We start from the raw sequence: 18,409 nt of genomic DNA, 5'->3' as shown, positions 1-18,409 counted from the left end.
GATATCATACACCCATATTACTGATATTACTGATATCATACACCCACTGATATTACTGATATCATACACCCACTGATATTACTGATATCATACACCCACTGATGTTACTGATATCATACACCCACTGATATTACTGATATCATACACCCACTGATATTACTGATATCATACACCCACTGATATTACTGATATCATACACCCACTGATATTACTGATATCATACACCCACTGATATTACTGATATCATACACCCACTGATATTACTGATATCATACACCCACTGATATTACTGATATCATACACCCACTGATATTACTGATATCATACACCCACTGATGTTACTGATATCATACACCCACTGATATTACTGATATCATACACCCACTGATATTACTGATATCATACACCCACTGATATTACTGATATCATACACCCACTGATATTACTGATATCATACACCCACTGATGTTACTGATATCATACACCCACTGATGTTACTGATATCATACACCCACTGATATTACTGATATCATACACCCACTGATGTTACTGATATCATACACCCACTGATATTACTGATATCATACACCCACTGATATTACTGATATCATACACCCACTGATATTACTGATATCATACACCCACTGATATTACTGATATCATACACCCACTGATGTTACTGATATCATACACCCACTGATATTACTGATATCATACACCCACTGATATTACTGATATCATACACCCACTGATGTTACTGATATCATACACCCACTGATGTTACTGATATCATACACCCACTGATGTTACTGATATCATACACCCACTGATATTACTGATATCATACACCCACTGATGTTACTGATATCATACACCCACTGATGTTACTGATGGGGGGTTTCTCTTGAAGCAAGTTGTGTGTTGTAAAAAAAGACAAGACTCCGTCGTTTTGTAAAGATTGTTTATATATGTATCGGAAGTATTACTAAAAATAAATGAAGAAAATGTTATAAACATACTAAGTTACAGTGAAAATGTTGATTGATGCCTTTCTAGTGTGTACTGTCATTATGTTAGATGTACCACTAGATGTCTCTCTAGACACAAATGAAAAGTTATACTCTCTTGCAGTCTCTCTTGCAGTCTCCTTTCCAACACTCTCTTCTACCCCCTCTCTCTCCCTCTTCCTGCCTCTCTCTATCCCTTCCTCGCTCTCCTCTCTCTCTCTCTCGGTCTCTCCCTCTTCCTGCCTCTCTATCCCTTCCTCGCTCTCCTCTCTCTCTCTCTCGGTCTCTCCCTCTTCCTGACTCTATCACTCCCTCCCTCGCTCTCCTTTCTCTGTCTTTCTCTAGCTCGGTTTCTCCCTCTTCCTCCCTCTCTCTCCCCCTCTTCCTCGCCTCTGTCTCTCCCTCATCCTGCCTCTCTCTCTCTCTCTCTCTCTCTCTCTACCCCTCTCTCTCTCTACCCCTCTCTCTCTCTACCCCTCTCCCTCTTCCTGCCTCTCTCTATCCCTATCTCTCTCTTTGCCTCTTTCTCTCTTCTCTTTCTCTCGCTCTATAAAACATCACATCACACTGACAATCAGACCTACAAGCACTACCATTCACGCAACACCGCCACTAATCCTACCACAAAGAACGTATCATTCATATCTTCCAATAGACAAAACATAGACAGAGCATTTTGATTTTCATCCCTCAGTCAATCTGAAGATTGATCCCTGCTATTTGCTCCAGGGTCTTTTTCATGTTTCCTTTTGTCATTTATCTCTAGTTGTGGCATTTTTACCTAGTCAATTCGATTTTTTTTCAAGAAAGGGTTTTGCGTATAGGTTGGCATGAAAAGTGAAGGACTACCAAGAGGAATGAAGTCCACATGTTGGTGCATTGTTCTCCTGTCACTCATTTCTATGGTAAGTTGAGCTTTTGTTGTAAATTCTCGAGTAAAAATATATTTTTCCGTCTTTTGAAATCTTGAGTTCAAAGCTACCAGCTAAATGTACAGATGTTGTCTGTGCCATAGCATTTTTCCAAAGATCTTTTGACTCACAAGTGTTTGGTAAATGTATATGCTGCATACATATTTTGAGTATACTTTTCAGCACCTTGGAGAGCACCAGTCTGTGATTTTACTCTTAAAGGGAAATGTCACCGTAATTCAACTTCATATTCATCATCTCCAGCACCACCCCAACATCAACATATGTGAAAATGGCACGTTTCTATGTTTTGTAGTAAAGAAGATAGAGGAAGAAAAGTGTTTCCAATGACATCGTCAACCAATTAGTAGACAATTAGTAGGCAATGCATACTAACAATTGGTTAAAATCACACGATGCACACCGACGATGTCATTGGAAACACTTATCTTCCTTTATCTTTTTTTTACTACAAAACATAGAAACGCGCCATTTTCGCATATGTTGATGTTTGGGATGGTGCTGGAGATGAGGAATATGAATTTGAACAACTGTGAAATTTCCCTTTACATCTTTGACTCATCTATTGTTTTAATAGATGTGTTATTGTGTTGTGTGCAGAGGGAAACATTTTGTCATTCCCATTGCGATGGTTGTAGATCTAATTTGAATCAATCAACTCGGATTACTCTCCCATTTGAGTCACTCCATTCCGTTGAAAAGTACTCGCGCTTGACCTTTCACCTTGTGATAAGCTTGACATAATATCTTTATTGTTATGCCACAGTTTCTGACGTCCCAATTTTGTTAATCGTCTGGTACATAGTAACCCTGCGTGAGTTAAATCTGTCAACAGGCAAGCAAGAGAAACAGGCCCAAATTGTCTCTTACACATTATTTTAACTTAATCCCACAAAGTTGACTAATCTTCAATAGTTACACTGGGTTATCAGCACTTAATTTGCATAGTGATTGAAATAAGTCAATTAATAATAATTGTTTCTACGACTTAACTCCCATTATCGAATTTAATTCGCAGTCTTGAAAATGATGAACTCAATTTCACACTTGACTAGGCTCACTAATCATTTTATCCCCTTAACTAATGAAGCATTCTCTTTTTTAAGGAACATAATTCAGTTGATTATGATGCAATTATATTAAACTAATACTATATTACTGTAAAATGTCATTACAGTACTGTAAACATGAAGTGTTGGATGTATAGAAAGTGTTTACTCTCAATTGTACCACTTGATGTGGATGTTTTCCCAGGCTTCGCCTCCAAATTGCTTCGCCATGCTTTAATGGGGTGCTCATAATTGTTTTGTGCTCGGCGCATCCTAAACTCTAGCCTCGAGCTCCTTCGACAGATTGACAGACCCATGGGAACCTCGCAAACTTATTTCGGATGCCTTTGAACCAACTCGTGTGTGAAATAAAATGATTATGTATTTATCCTCTGGGTGAGTTGGAGAAACTAGTGGCAATTTTTTATTTTTTTTGCCACGATCATACCCTCAGTCCAACTGCTGACCGTTTTGATCCTCTACAGACCTCATGGCGATAATACCGCCCTATGTTTGCTATGTTTGATAGTCTACCATTCTATTTCACACCTATTTGAGATGCCTCACTCTAAACCCCATAATCTTTGACCCCCTCGGGTAACAGTTGGGGTAACATGGAGACCGAGCTTTCTGGTGATTTCACGCTGATCTCTGTTCATCTCTGAGAATGCTATAGCTGATCCATGAAAACATCAGAGAAAGAAAATCCTACATTTTCCAAGATCAATTTGGATATCAGTACAATCAAACGATCCCTTCAAAAAGTGATGGCCAGCTCCCCCTGGAGAGCTACTGATTAGCAGAATCAAGTGTTAGATTAGGGCTAGAACAAAACCCTGCGGAGAGTAGCTCTCCAGGAGAAGAGTAGGCCACATCTGGCCTAAAACATATCCCTGGAGATGTGTACAGTTTACTGCGCTTAGATCCAATTCCATTCTGCTCACTGAACGATGGAATCATGTCCCTGCAGACTCACAGATTCTGAATGGTTCTGATTGACCAGTGCTGTAAGGTGCTCTCTGAGATTCATTTAGGCACATATGGTAGCTGAGAGTTGAAAGGGACCTCGAGTATGTCATGTCAGTGAAGATCCTTTATATGCTAAATAGAATGGGTGGATTGGCCATGATTCTTGGATGTATATTGATTCATCAACATGGTGCAATTGTGTTTCACTAGAACACAAAATCCTGAGCCAAGTTATGGTAAACAAACCACTCCAACTACCTAAACAAGATGGACGACATTGTTGCTTTGAATAAGAATAGAGATAGCTGGTTCCAACCATTCCAGCTCTAATGACTGTTTAAACAGGAAGTGTCAGCTAATCACAGCACCCAGAATTAACTTAATTTAGTTGCTAAAATGGTAACAGTCTGTCAGAAGAGACAAGTCTTCCCCAGAAACTCCCCTAAGAGTTCCAGCTGCAGTACCATTTCAGTGAATGAAAGCTCACACATTTTTAATAGTCTCTCCTAGGTGTTTTTAGCTAGCAAGGTTGTCTTATCAGAACAAGACATTGTTGCTCTATTGGGATTTTAACCTATAGCATTTCCTCCTTATCTTAAGGGAAGCTACTGTACAGTACCAGACTGTATCTTCCTCTCTCTAGGGAAAGGATGCCTTAATAACAGGAACATTCAGGTTCATCCATCTACTGTGTTTACCACATTATGTCTATGGTTATTTACAATAGGACTCGCTAGGGTATTTCCAATAAGGTTTTAACAGGGTGTCCTCCATGATAAAATCATCCCAGCATTTGTGTAATCATGTGCAGGAATTCTGGTTTGTTTGAGGCCACAGGTAAGATTGACAAAAAGTGAGATTTAGAACTGGCTGATGAGCAATGCCACACATTTTTCAAATTCACCCCAGTACAGCTGTTGGTGACAACCTGTTTCTCCACCTCCATTTAACACCAGCGAAACATGTTTAATGTTCTGTCTTCTCCGTCTCACATGCTCTCAAACAGAGCGAGGTAAGCTTGGCCTTTTCCCCTGTTTCCTCAGGCAAGGCTGCCTTGATGTAAATGTTGGTTTAGTCAGGAGTGCCTCGATTTGCCTAATCTCTGTCGTGTGGATTACAGGTTGGTTATAATCCGTGAATTGGGGTCTCTGTGAATGTGACATGGAGCCCTCTAATCCCGAGACCATGACAGTTTGCCCAGGCTGTCAGGTGCTTCAGATGAAAGCTAATTGGATGTCAGTGTTGAACCCAGTATAATAACCCTCATGACAAGACAGTAAGGACCAAGATAACTCTCAAGAAAATGTTGTGAATTTAAGATGTACCCTATACAGTGTAATTGTGCATATGATTGCTTAGGAGAAAACATGTCTGAATCAACTAAATGGGATATATGTTGTGAGATGCTTAAAGGGAAAACTAAATATTTTATTTTCCAGGTCGCCCTCGCAAAATAAGCTTTTAACGTTGAGTCTTTCTCCTGGTTAAATAAAGGTTAAATGAGAGAGAGAAAAGAATGGTTGTCTGTCCTTCCAAGTAGGGAGAATCCATTGAGATTAAGCTTCAGTCATTTAGCAGCACAGGTAATTACAGCTCTATGAAAGCTATTTTTCATTTGGTCATTGGAGACCCCACTGCTAATGAATCAGGAAAGAGAAAGCCTTGGGAAATAAATGGGGCTTATTTGAATTATGGGTCATACTTCCTATTCAGTGGAACTGAAGCACTCAACCTTTCCTATTTCTTTTCAGATGGAGAACGCAAATGTATAAGTTAAAGAACATTGCAGCGACATTTCTTTAGTGCAAAATAATTGTGCAAAGTGCAAAAAAATACAAAATTATTTAACCAGAGTTTAGTAAACTGTCCTCTTTATAACTCAAATTGCTGAAGAAAAGTTTCAAATTAAATCAAGATGGCAGATTATAATGAGGTTTTTGCACAATTTCTTTCATAGTTTTCATGTTCAATGTATGAAGTCATATTTGGTCCAAAACAAAGATGAGATTGAAATTAGGCTTGAGCACCACAAATTATCTTTTTCAAATGAAGTATGCTACGTCCAAAATCCAACATGCATTCACACTAGAACTGTTGCAATATGCAGACTACCATACCGCAATGTCATCCAGTGAACTTTCTGAAAGAGAGACCTTATTCTCCTAGTATTGATCTGAGGTAAAGGTACAAGATGTAAGACTTTGCCCAGATAGATCTGCTGTCACATTCCACAGATGGGGTCAGGCCATCACTGTCACCATTCTTCATGAAGTGCAGCGGGAATCTTAGCCCTGTCATCTGTATTATTATGAGGGCCGGAGTAAAGGAATCATCAATCAACCGTTCAGGGTACATTCAGCAGGTAATAGTCTGGTGTTGCATCACGTCCGTAGGCTACTGAATAAACGCTTCAGTCATCTATATGTATGGCAGGATTGGAATGGCCTTACTCTTGATAAAGGGCACTGTGTTCATATGAGCCAATTGTGTCATGCACTGAATTTGTCTCATATTCTTTCTATATGCATTAGTCACGTCCTTCAGCATCACTGAATTTCAAATGGGAATTGACTTTATTGCCATTTCAGACCGACAGTTCATGTATGATCTATTGGTATAAAATAAAACTATGGCATATCAAGGACATATCAATTTTTATCCTACACAGCAGGCTTATTTGTTTAATGGTTTGTGCCTGTTGTGTTTCATCATTGAAATAGGATTGCAATGTCTCTTTGTTTTCCACAGGTTACAAGTGCCCATTCATCTGCATCTGGAAGTTCAGACGTTCTGAAGTCAGAGAGACCAAAGTCAAGAGCTAAGGACCTCTGGACAACAGACACCAGCAAGGACGTATCCATCAGTCATCTGCTCTCCCAGACCTTTTATGACAAGAATCTGTCTGGCCTGGATCTGAACTATGACAAGTTGGAACCGTACTCTAAACAGGAGCTCTGGGACTGGCTCCACAACACCTCTAGCCTTCATGACCCCCGCTCCCGATCCAAGAGGAGACCCATCGTCAAGACAGGAAAGTTCAAGAAGATGTTCGGCTGGGGCGACTTCCACTCCAACATCAAGACAGTGAAGCTCAACCTGCTGATCACCGGGAAGATCGTAGACCACGGCAACGGCACGTTCAGCGTCTACTTCCGCCACAACGCTACGGGCCAGGGCAACGTGTCGGTGGGGCTGGTGCCGCCCACCAAGGCCGTGGAGTTCCAGCTGCAGCAGTCGACGGTCCTCGAGCCCAAAGACACCAAGCTGTTCAACTGCAGGGTGGAGTACGAGAAGGTGGAGAAGGGCACCAGGAAGTCGCTGTGTTCCCACGACCCCTCGCAGAGCTGCCCTCAGGAGCAGACCCAGAGCCATGTGTCCTGGCTGTGCTCCAAGCCCTTCAAAGTCATCTGCATCTACATCTCCTTCTACAGCACCGACTACAAGCTGGTGCAGAAAGTGTGTCCGGATTACAACTACCACAGCGATACTCCCTACCTCCCCACCGGGTGATTGGCTGAGCGGCTAAGGGAAAGGAACAGAGACAGACAGGGCATTCGCTCCTGAGAGGTGTCAGTTGATTTGAGCTAGGCTGGCACGGCCCTCAATAGAACAGGAGAGGATGCTTTACTGTCGGAACGGAACTGTTAAAAGGTATTATTAAAGCCAATGAATCCCTGCTGCTTGTGAGATCGCAACACTGAGCAGCCCTTCCCTATGGCCATTGTAAGAGCAATTAGTACGCAACATTTCCTGGCTTGGCATACTTTTTACTCATGTATTTTGACCCTCTACAGTAGCTATAAGAAAGTGCTCTGCCAGAACCTTCTCTGAAGATTTGTCATTTATGTAAATAATAACTGATAAAGCCCACTTTATTCTATTAGAAACTGTTTCGATCTTCTAATTGTGTGTTGATGGAATAGCATTTTGAATTTTCCTTCCCTCTCATTGTCCATTTCTGTTTGTCACCGGTGATTACAAAGCGGAAATGAAGTAGGTAGATGCTGACTTACTGCGAAGGAAAGTGTCAGAACGCATTAAGACGTGCCATCTATATCGTTGCCTGTTTGTATCTGTTTGACAGCCAGAAATACAGATCCTTTCACAATTGTTTCTTTTTCAGTCTCAGTGAATTATTAAAACATCAACATGGGGAAAATACACACTAAAACAGCAGGCATCTAGAATCTAGGCTACATTTAATAAGAACAATTATATTAAAAAAACATTTCCTACAGATTAACACTGAGTACACCTAACATTAGGAACACCTTCGTAATATTGATTTGCCTCCCCCTTTTGCGCTCAGAACAACCTCAATTCTTCAGGGTGTGGACATCCACAAGGTGTCAACCCGTTCCACAGGTATGCTGGCCCATGTTGACGCCAATGCTTCCCATAATTGTGTCAAGTTGGCTGGGTGTCCTTTGGATGGTGGACCATTGTTGATACACACAGGAAACTGTTGAGCATGAAAAAGCTAGCAGTGTTGCAGTTCTTGACACAAACAGGTGTGCCTGCCACCTCTGAATGGCACACATACACAATCCATGTCTCAATTGTCTTAGGGCTTAAAAATCCTTCTTTAACCTGTCTCCTTCCCTTCATCTACACTGATTGAAGTGGATTTAACCAATTCCATCAATAAGGGAGCATAGCGTTCACCTGGATTCACCTAGTTAGTCTATATCATAGAAAGAGAAGGTGTTCTTAATGTGTTGTATACTCAGTGTACATTGTTTTTGGTAGATAACAAATAAAAAAAATGTTAGCAATGGTTTTCAGCTCTGACATTGATGCCCTGTTGATAGCAATCTCTTGCCCTCGGTTATATCCTGTCCGACACAAGTGAATGCAGAGTAAATCAGATCAACGGAGGACTTTCATTCATTATGGATCTAAGTGTATTTCAATATTTAAAAAAGAACCATTTATGTTTGCCTCGTGAGGAAAAAAACACAGTAAAGAGTCCCCACTCTGTTCGCTATAAAATATTAAATCAAGGAAATCAAAGGGAGTTGCAGCATAAGATCTGCTGCTTTGCCAGAGGACATGTATTCAACTGCAGAGGCATCTCTCCACACATGATAACAACCACTTCTGACATCAATAACGCAAATTCTGGATGATGATGATGTAATAACACCATACCATAATGATACTGGATATTCGATTTGGCCGTTGAGCTTTCATTATGCAAATGTGATGCTTGTAGCTGATTGTGAAACATCTCTGAGAACCATCACTGTGATTGTCATCCCTGTGTGAGAGAATCATGTCTGGGAATTACACTGACACACAATGGGAATAGAAACCCAGTTTATGAGGTTGATAGGCACCTTGAGGTATCGTTTTTTTTTAATGCGGTTTGCATTGTACATCTAACTAGTCAACTATTACAAGGTCTTTAGTACTGTACACTTGCACACAGACTCGTTTGATGTTGACACAACTGAAACATGGAATGGAAGATTTGACAAGGTACTTTATAAGAAATAGGGTTTGTTTCCTGTGAAGAGAGGGGCCTATTTGATAAGAGAGTGTGAACAGGGATTTATGATGTGGATGAACAAAGCTGACAGAAATAAGCATTAACATTTGACTCGTAAATTGAGAGCAGTTATCTGTCATCATGGCTACTGGATGACAAATGTTTCAGATTATATTCTTTGAGTGGGTCTTCCATTTTTATAAAGAGTCATTTTCTGTATAAGATCAGTTAAATATGTTGCCAACCTGGACACTCGTCTTCATTTTATGTAATACATTATACTTGATTTATGGCTAATTATTATTTCTTTGAAATACATATATGAATTCAACTGCACTCTTTTATGATGGGCCATGTCCGATAGTTGCACTTGCTTCTGAGTCTAAGCTCTATCTGGTACCATTTCTATGAATGAAACCCTCCATCTATAATATACTACTGCATGATTAACACAAGGCTTTCAATGAGTGAATTATCCCTCATCCCAGATCCAGTCTGTTGGTGCAGTTGACCTGGGCCATAGCCATTCACCAAGCCTCTGGTCTCCTCCTGCTCTCAGAGAACTTCCTGATTAATGTGGTCTGGGGAACTGTCACAAATGGCAGATAGAATCAGGGGATTTCTCCTTCAGACTCCCAACGACACCCAGCAGCTGCAGGAGTAAACAGATGACTAACCATTGGCCTTTTGGCAACCATTGGAGACTGGGAGGAGACCTGTAAACGTTGCCTTGACATTTAGGTGGATTAAAAAGTTATTGGGATCCTGCTCTCCTGGTGTCGGAGGTAGTTGGCTCCGTAATTAATTGTGTCTTGGTCCTTTTTCAAGAAGCTAAGCTAAAAGCATGCTAAGTATCATGCTTGTTGCAGTCCTTCGCGTACTGTATGTAGGGCTAGGTACACTTGGTTAGCCTAGCTCTTTATCTGATATGACATCTACATTAGTGACCAAATAGCACATCACTCATAAACAGATCATCAGATGGGATGTCAAATGACTTATTTGAGTATGTGCAATTGGCATCTAATTCCAGAATAATTCATTATTGTCATTTCATATCTTATGTTATTGCATAATTCATGTGGTGTTTTGCTTTGAATCTGTGGTGTTAATTTCTGTGTGAAATACTGACGAATTAAAGCTCTAGCAGACAATGGCGTGTGGTTTTTGAATTACAAATGAATTGCTCTCGTCCAAACGCTATTACGATCCTGGAAATGAAAGCTCACTCATTGTGAACGTCTCATATCAGGTAAAACTAGAGATAATTAATTAAACTTTGTCATTTTAATTGCTTTAGTGACAGCTGTCCTTTGGTGATGGAGCTATCCTAATGCACATACTGTGGCTTGTCAATTACTTTCCCAGTGAATAGATTAAAAAGCCACAGAGGATAGGATCGTTTCATTACTCTGGATTAATGCCCCTGGGCAGAACTAGGTATGAACACTTCGCACCTAAATATGCTGCAAAATGAACACTACTATTTAGCCCATCTGAATAGAATGAATTGTGGCAACATGAAATTAAGTTTACGCTCTATTAATCCTGTCAAACTGCTCGTGCAGCAATATTTATTTGACATGCTAAACTTTTGCCACTCAGTTCCAGGCAAATTGTTGCCATTTGGAGAAGGACATAATTCTATTTAACGTTCAACTGTATGAAGAGAATTCATATTTGACATAATGTGAGTGCAATCGCCCCACCATATGAACATCTGTCTGTGTTCCTCTCTGGAACAGAAGGCTTCCACACCTACACATTCTCACATTATATTCATTAAGACAGTTTCTGAAGCTATTTTTTTACATGTTCATGTTGTTAGCTGGTACACTTTTCAAACTCTGTATGGAAATTTCCAACAGCTTTCAATGTAACTCAGAGCAGGTCAACTGTTACTCAACCTATTGTTTCAATAGATTAAAGAGAATCAAGCCAGGAATCAAATGTTCCATAGAGGGCTATCTAAAGGTAACTTGAGGAAGCATTTTCAATTTAGCGTAATAGTTACACAGCTGGGTATACAATATTATATTACCACATTACGCTAAGTAGGGCTGAATGATTTCTGATGTAGCATCAATGGTAAGTGTGAAATTGTGTGATCTGAAGCATGACACCTAAGTAAGTATTGACGTTTTTACGTTAAGGATCCATAGGCTTCCGCAAATGACATGAGGCTTAAGGGGATTACATGTCTCTCACACATTCCTCTACCCATCGTCTGTGTTATCAAGCCCTCCAATCAGCAGGGACAATGTAGCTGTGTTTCCCTGCTACTGCTATGTATTGCCAGCGAGAGGAGAAGAGGCTGAACCCAGCTCCCTTGTCTGAATATGTTTGGCCCCATTTCATTTACTGAAAAAACATATCCAGACATGTAAATAAAAGTATTTATGATTCATGACCAGTTGATGTATAAAGTGCCATGTTTACTTTGAACTACTCCGCTGCTACCCCGCCATGGATATTCTGGCAATGAAACAATCAGGGTCGGCATGTTTTTGAGCTGGGGGTTAGTTTTCAATTGATTTATATCTCTAGAACCACTCCTCCTACCTCTACCGCTAAAGGTGAGATGAAAAGGCAATGTTTGTGACAGAGATGAACTAGGTGCTACGCAGAGAGAGAGAGATGATGCACTTTAAAAAATGCATCACCATTAAATCAAGGCTCAACCTTGAATGAGTCAAACTCTGTGCCAACACAGTGACGTGAATTCTGCCCTCAGTGCCACATAGCATGCCGAACAGTGTGGGGATGGAACTAGCCAGGCAATGGCATTAACAGATAGTGCTTTACTTTCCCTGACAAAGGCTTATGCTATTTGTTGTACAGTGAAATTCAGAGAAACTAAGACTTGATTTCAATGTCATTCGACCTATTAAAAGCAAATATTCTTGAGTAAGTTTGAACATTAAGAGTGCTTGTCACATCTATTCCAAGAGTAACTGACAACCATTAACTGTTGATAAGTAGGGGATCCAAAATACAATATCTCAATCTAACGCTCAAAATCAACACTTGGTGAAACACACAACATGGTTGTGTGTGGCTGGGACTTGAAAGCCTGCTGAAAATGGGACCGTATTGCAGTGTAGTAAAGTGCATGGACAATTCCCATGAAGGGGAAGGGATTATGGATTTTGGCCTCTAAGCTGCCCGGATGCCCAGTGAGGATGTATCTGTACTACAGACTAATCTTCAAACACAAGCAGAAGAAGTGATGAATCATGACTGGGCACCGAGGAGTTCAGCTTGGAATCTGGATCGTGTTCTAGTGACAAACTGAGGAAAGGTAGAGAGAAACAGACACTACTTTGTAACAGAGACGGGCAGAGACATTTTGGTCAAAAAAAAGGGTTTAACTGGTCATTACTCTAGAGAGAAAGACATGTTAGGAAAGCACTGGGTTTTGGCATAAAGCCTTTATCAGGTCTTCTCTCTCCATCTGTAAGAGTCGAGATACAAGGCTGGTAAAATGCACATAATCCTTATAAGAATGGTCAGGAGAGTTTTGTGGTGAAGTATGCTGTGTAAAATATGGACCTAGGTTTGTATACATCTCGTTGGTATCATTTTAACCTGGTATAAAGCCTAGGTCCATCATGAGAAGGATTGAGAGTGGAATTTGTGACTCCCAACCTATGGATTAATAAAAACGACCAATTTACATGAACAATCTAGAATTGTTTCCCATCAAATCCAGACATAGCTTTACTGTACAGCAGATACAGAGATAAGAGCAGTGCATTATGGTTCTCAGTAAATGCCATGGTTCCTTATCTTCAAGCTTAACTGGAGAGAAAAGTCAATTGGGCAATTGTTCGTGACCTATCAAGGCAGGAATAGTCCATTTGGGGGTCAGGGGATCTGGAGGAGTGGAAACCTCTATAGTGACAAACATCTTTTTTCATTTTCATGTTGACCCAGTGTACTGGGAAATAATATGCTGTTTGTTGGTTGCAGACACAACCCAATTTTCTCAATTAGTCGTTAATTGTGACATTTGCTAATGTAGCAGAGACTGAGAGGGTAGAGGGAAGTATTTTAACAAAGAACAAGACTGTGACAAGGAAGACAAGATATTAATGGAGATGATCCTCAAGTGTGGGGACACAAGCTGCAGTAGGAGAATGACACTTGTCAGACAGAAAGAAACAATCAGTTAGGTAGCCTCCGGTCTGATTGAGATCTTCATAAATTGATAACCTTTCTCTGTGAGTCTATCCTGATTGAATTGTATTGCCAACAAAAAACTATTTTAAGATGTTCCATTTTCTTGTGTCGCTTAAGTAGAACCAAATTGTCTTGATAAGATCCAGGACGTTGAGATAAGACCAGTTGGGGGAACAGATAGGGTGGAGGACATCAGTAAGTATGGAAATGATGGAGATCAAGATTCAAATGAGACACTACTACATTAGCCCTAGCCTGGCGTAGAGCCCTCCAATGAAGTCAGAGGTCAAGATATGAACTTCTCAGAGAAAAGGCAAGTTTAAATGAATTGGAAAGGAGACATGTTATGATTTGTGTGAAGAGTATGACAGAGTAGTGCTTTAGGTAGATTTGGTTCTGTGTTCGTAGATTATACTTTGCACAGATTCACATGACAAAATGTTTTTGCATATTTAATGAGAATGACCTCTACTTAAATACAAATAAGTGATTAAACACATATAATTGTTATAAATCCATGGATAATTGATTGATTGATTTTATTTGCCAGTTTAAAAAAACAATACACACAAAGATACGTTAGATAGATATACACTACCGGTCATAAGTTTCAGAACACCTACTCATTCAAGGGTTTTTATTTATTTTTACTATTTCTACGTTGTAGAATAATAGTGAAGACATAAAAACTATGAAATAACACACATGGAATCATGTAGTAACCAGGAGTGTTAAACAAATCAAAACATTATTTTATATTTGAGACTCTTCAAATAGCTACCCTTTGCCTTTATGACAGCTTTACACACTCTTGGCGTTCTCTCACCCAGTTTCACCTGGAATGCATTTCAATTAAAAGTTCATTTGAATTTCTTTCCTTCTTAATGCATTTGAGCCAATCAGTTGTGTTGTGCCAAGGTAGGGATGGTATACAGAAGATATCCCTATTAGGTAAAAGACCAAGTCCATATTATGGCAAGAACAGCTCAAATAAGCAAAGCGAAACGACATTAAGACATGAAGGTCAGTCAATACGGAAAGTTTACATAACTTTGAACGTTTTTTCAAGTGCATCGCAAAAAACATCAAGCGTTATGATGAAACTGGCTCTCATATGGACTGCCTCAGGAATGGAAGACCCAGACTTACCTCTGCTGCAGAGGATAAGTTCATTAGAGTTACCAGCCTCAAAATTGCAGCCCAAAAAAATGCTTCACTGAGTTTAAGTAACAGTCACATCTCAACGTCAACTATTCAGAGGAAACTGTGTGAATCAGGCCTTCATGGTTGATTTGCTGCAAAGAAACCACTACTAAAGGACACCAATAAGAAGAAGAGACTTGCTTGGGCCAAGAAACACGAGCAATGGACATTAGACCGGTGGAAATGTGTCCTTTGGTCTGGAGTCCAAATTGGAGATTTTTGGTTCCAAACGCAATGTCTTTGTGAGACGCGGTGTGGGTGGACGGATGATCTCTGGTTTGGAATGAGTCGGACCACTGAGTGAAGGAAAAGCAGCCAACAAGTGCTCAGCATATGTGGGAACTCCTTCAAGACTGTTGGAAAAGCATTCCAGATGAAGCTGGTTGAGAGAATACCAAGACTGTGCAAAGCTGTCATCAAGGCAAAGTGTGGCTATTTGAAGAATCTCAAATCTCAAATATAAAAATATAATGTATAATATATAACAATATAGAACACTTTTTTCATTACTACATGATTCCATATGTGTCATTTCATAGTTTGGATGTCTTCACTATTATTCTACAACGTTGAAAATAGTACAAATAAAGAAAGACCCTTGAATGAGTAGGTGTTCTAAAACGTATTACCGGTAGTGTAGATTGTGGAAATTTCAAAATTATGTTATAATGCTGTTATTGCATCAAATGGTTGTTTTATGCAACAGAATAAGGGGTTGTTAGAACACTCATCTGTGTGTGTTCTACTGAGGATGGGTGATACCGCATTCCAGAGCATGAGTTAATGTTTCTGTACTGGGGTACCAGGGGGAGATGGCTCCAGTATGGAGTTGGGGGGCCAGACACTGGTCTCTACACAATAAGAACTGTTTTACAGCAGATACCGTCTACTGTGAACAAAACGTATCTTTCACACAAATCTTAACCTTGTGACCCATTCCATGCATCTGTTGTTTGTCATGTAGACTGAAGGAGGATGGACTTTGCTATAATAATACTGTGGCTCAAACCAGCTGGTTGAGTTCTCAGTGATCACCTCCAGGGGTGATTACCAATCAGCTCCATTACTGCACTAATAAATTATAAAGTTTGATTGTTTTGAAGAAATCTAAACGTTTATCCTTTTGATTACAATAATTCCACCACAAGATACACACAAAGATATATTGCATTGATATAGATACACACATTGATTAATTGCACATATATATATACACACAAAGATCCATTACATAGATATAGATACACACAAAGATACATTGCATAGATAGACATGAATAAAGGTTATTTGGTTCAGTCATCAGCCTTTTGGTAGGCCTATGATGTTGAAACTCACAATGATGATTCAACAACTTTTTATTCATTGTATCTTTATCATTGAATTGATGAGGCATCATCTCCACAATAGTATGCAATGTAAGGAACTATACTTGAATGGACTTCTGTCATGATGAGACATCTATAGGTCAGTGCTTCGATGGAAAGGGAGGGACAATTCTTTCTCATTTCCTTGATGTTTTGCTGCCATCCTATGGTCGTAACTGTTACTGCAGCATATGTGATATTAATTTCCTTGATAGTCCATAGTTGGTCAATGTATGCTGATGGAAACCATGTCATTGCAGTACAGATGTTGCCTCTTACAAATGTGTCCTTATTATGAAAACATTATGCGCTAGTAATTCAAAGACACATTCTGTTACAATTGTATGCTCTCTCTCTCCCTTCTCTCTCCTCTCTCTCTCGATTCAATGGGGCTTCTTTATTGGTTATGTATACATTGCCAGAGCAAGTGAAATAAACAATAAACACAAGTGAGAAGAAACTAATTTAACAACATCAACATCAATTAGAAATTAACAGGAAATTGCACTCAAAATAATTTCTAAAAGACAAATACATTTCAAGTGTTACATTATCAGCTATGCACAGAGTTTTTAACCATGTAAAAAGTTGTGGTACGAATAGTGGGGCGGAGATAAATAAGTATTTACAATGTTGTTTGTGCTCCACTGATTGCTCTTTTCTTATGGCAACTGGACACAAATCTTGCTGCTGTGATTGCACATTGCGATAGTTAACCTAATAGATATTGGGTGTTGATCAAAGCTTGATTTGATTTCAAATTCTTTGTGGGAATTGTGTCTCTAATATGGTCATACCTTTGGCAGGAGGTTAGGAAGTACAGCTCAGTTTCCACCTAATTTTGTGGACAGTGGGCACATATCCTGTCTTCTCTTGAGAGTGAGGTCTGCCTATGGTGTCCTCTCTCAATAGCAAGGCTATGCTCACTGAGTCTGTACATAGTCAAGGATTGTCTTCATTTTGGGTCAGTCACAGTGGTCAGGTATTCTGCCACTGTGTATTCTCTGTTTAAGGCCAGATAGCATTCCATTTTGCTCTGTTTTTTGGTTGATTCTTTCCAGTGTATCAAATAGTTATCTTTTTCCTTTATCACAATTTGTTTGGGTCTAATTGTGTTGCTTTCCTGGGGCTCTGTGGTCTGTTTGTGTTTGTGAACAGAGCCCCTGTTGGCTGTGGGTACTCTTCTCTAGGTTAATCTATCTGTAGGTGAGTGCTTTGTGGTGGAATGTGTGGGCATCGCTTCCTTTTAGGTGGTTGTAGAATTGAACAGCTCTTTTCTGGATTTTGATAAGTAGCAGGTATAGTCCTAAGTCTGCATGCTTTGGTTGGGGTTTTGAGTCTCAATTAGGTGTTTGTCCCATTTTGTGAATTATTGGTTGGTGAGTGGACCCCAGAACTTACAACCATAGAGGCATTCTATTTCAGTGATAATGCACGAGAAGCCGGTGTTTGGAGGATATAATGGCACAAGTTTTGTTAGACCCGAAACAAAGTCGAGATTGAAGTATTTTTTTATCCTAATTGGGGTGTTGAGTTTTATGTTCCTTTTGATGGCATAGAAGGCCCTTCTTGCCTTGTCTCTCAGATCGTTCACAGCCTTGTGGAAGTTACCTGTGGTGGTGATACATAGGCCAAGGTACAGTAGGTAAAATGATTTGTGTGCTCAAGGGCAACGGTGTCTAGATAGAATATGTATTTGTTGTCCTGGCAACTGGATCTTTTTTGGAACACCATTCCTTTTGTCTTACTGACATTCATTGTCAGGGCCCTGGTCTGACAGAATCTGTGCAGCAGATCTAGGTGCTGCTGTAAGTCCTCCTTGGTTGGGGACAGAAGCACCAGATCATCAGCAAACATTTGATTTCCGAGTTCAGTAGGGTGAGGCCGGGTGCTGCAGACGGTTCTAGTGCCTTCGCCAATTTGTTGATATACTGTATATAGTATGTTGAAGAAAATGGAGCTCTAGCTGCAATCTTGTCTCACCCACAGCCCAGAGGAAAGAAATATGTGTGTTTATTGCCAATTTCAACTGCACGCTTGTTGTTTGTGCACATTGATTTTATAATGTCATATGTTTTTCCCCCAACACTGCTTTCCATCAATGTGTATAGCAGACCATCATGCCAAATTTTGTCAAACGCTTTGTTGAAATCAACAAAGCATGAGAAGGCTTTTGTTTTGTTTGTTTGTCAATAAGTGTATGTGTGATTGG

General features: G+C 39.9%; 1 protein-coding gene across 1 annotated transcript; it reads left to right on the top strand.

The window, feature by feature from the left end:
* Nucleotides 1–1,462: 1,462 nt before the first annotated feature.
* Nucleotides 1,463–8,051, top strand: LOC115114643 (neurexophilin-1-like). The gene is made up of 2 exons (XM_029643061.2): nt 1,463–1,912; nt 6,706–8,051. The coding sequence occupies exons 1-2, from the start codon at nt 1,838–1,840 to the stop codon at nt 7,465–7,467; spliced, it is 837 nt and encodes a 278-aa protein (XP_029498921.1). The 5' UTR covers nt 1,463–1,837; the 3' UTR covers nt 7,468–8,051.
* Nucleotides 8,052–18,409: the final 10,358 nt, after the last annotated feature.

The sequence above is a fragment of the Oncorhynchus nerka genome, linkage group LG3 (genome assembly GCF_034236695.1).
Source record: "Oncorhynchus nerka isolate Pitt River linkage group LG3, Oner_Uvic_2.0, whole genome shotgun sequence".
Lineage (NCBI taxonomy): Eukaryota > Metazoa > Chordata > Actinopteri > Salmoniformes > Salmonidae > Oncorhynchus > Oncorhynchus nerka.
The sequence above is the reverse complement of the archived record's forward strand: the minus strand, read 5'-3'. Positions and strand labels throughout refer to the sequence as shown.

Excerpts from the sequence above, each read along its gene's own strand:
- LOC115114643 (XM_029643061.2), top strand. The coding sequence starts at position 1,838 with ATGAAAAGTGAAGGACTACCAAGAGGAATGAAGTCCACATGTTGGTGC. Across the intron at positions 1,913-6,705 it reads TCCTGTCACTCATTTCTATG|GTTACAAGTGCCCATTCATC; the intron begins GTAAGTTGAGCT and ends TGTTTTCCACAG.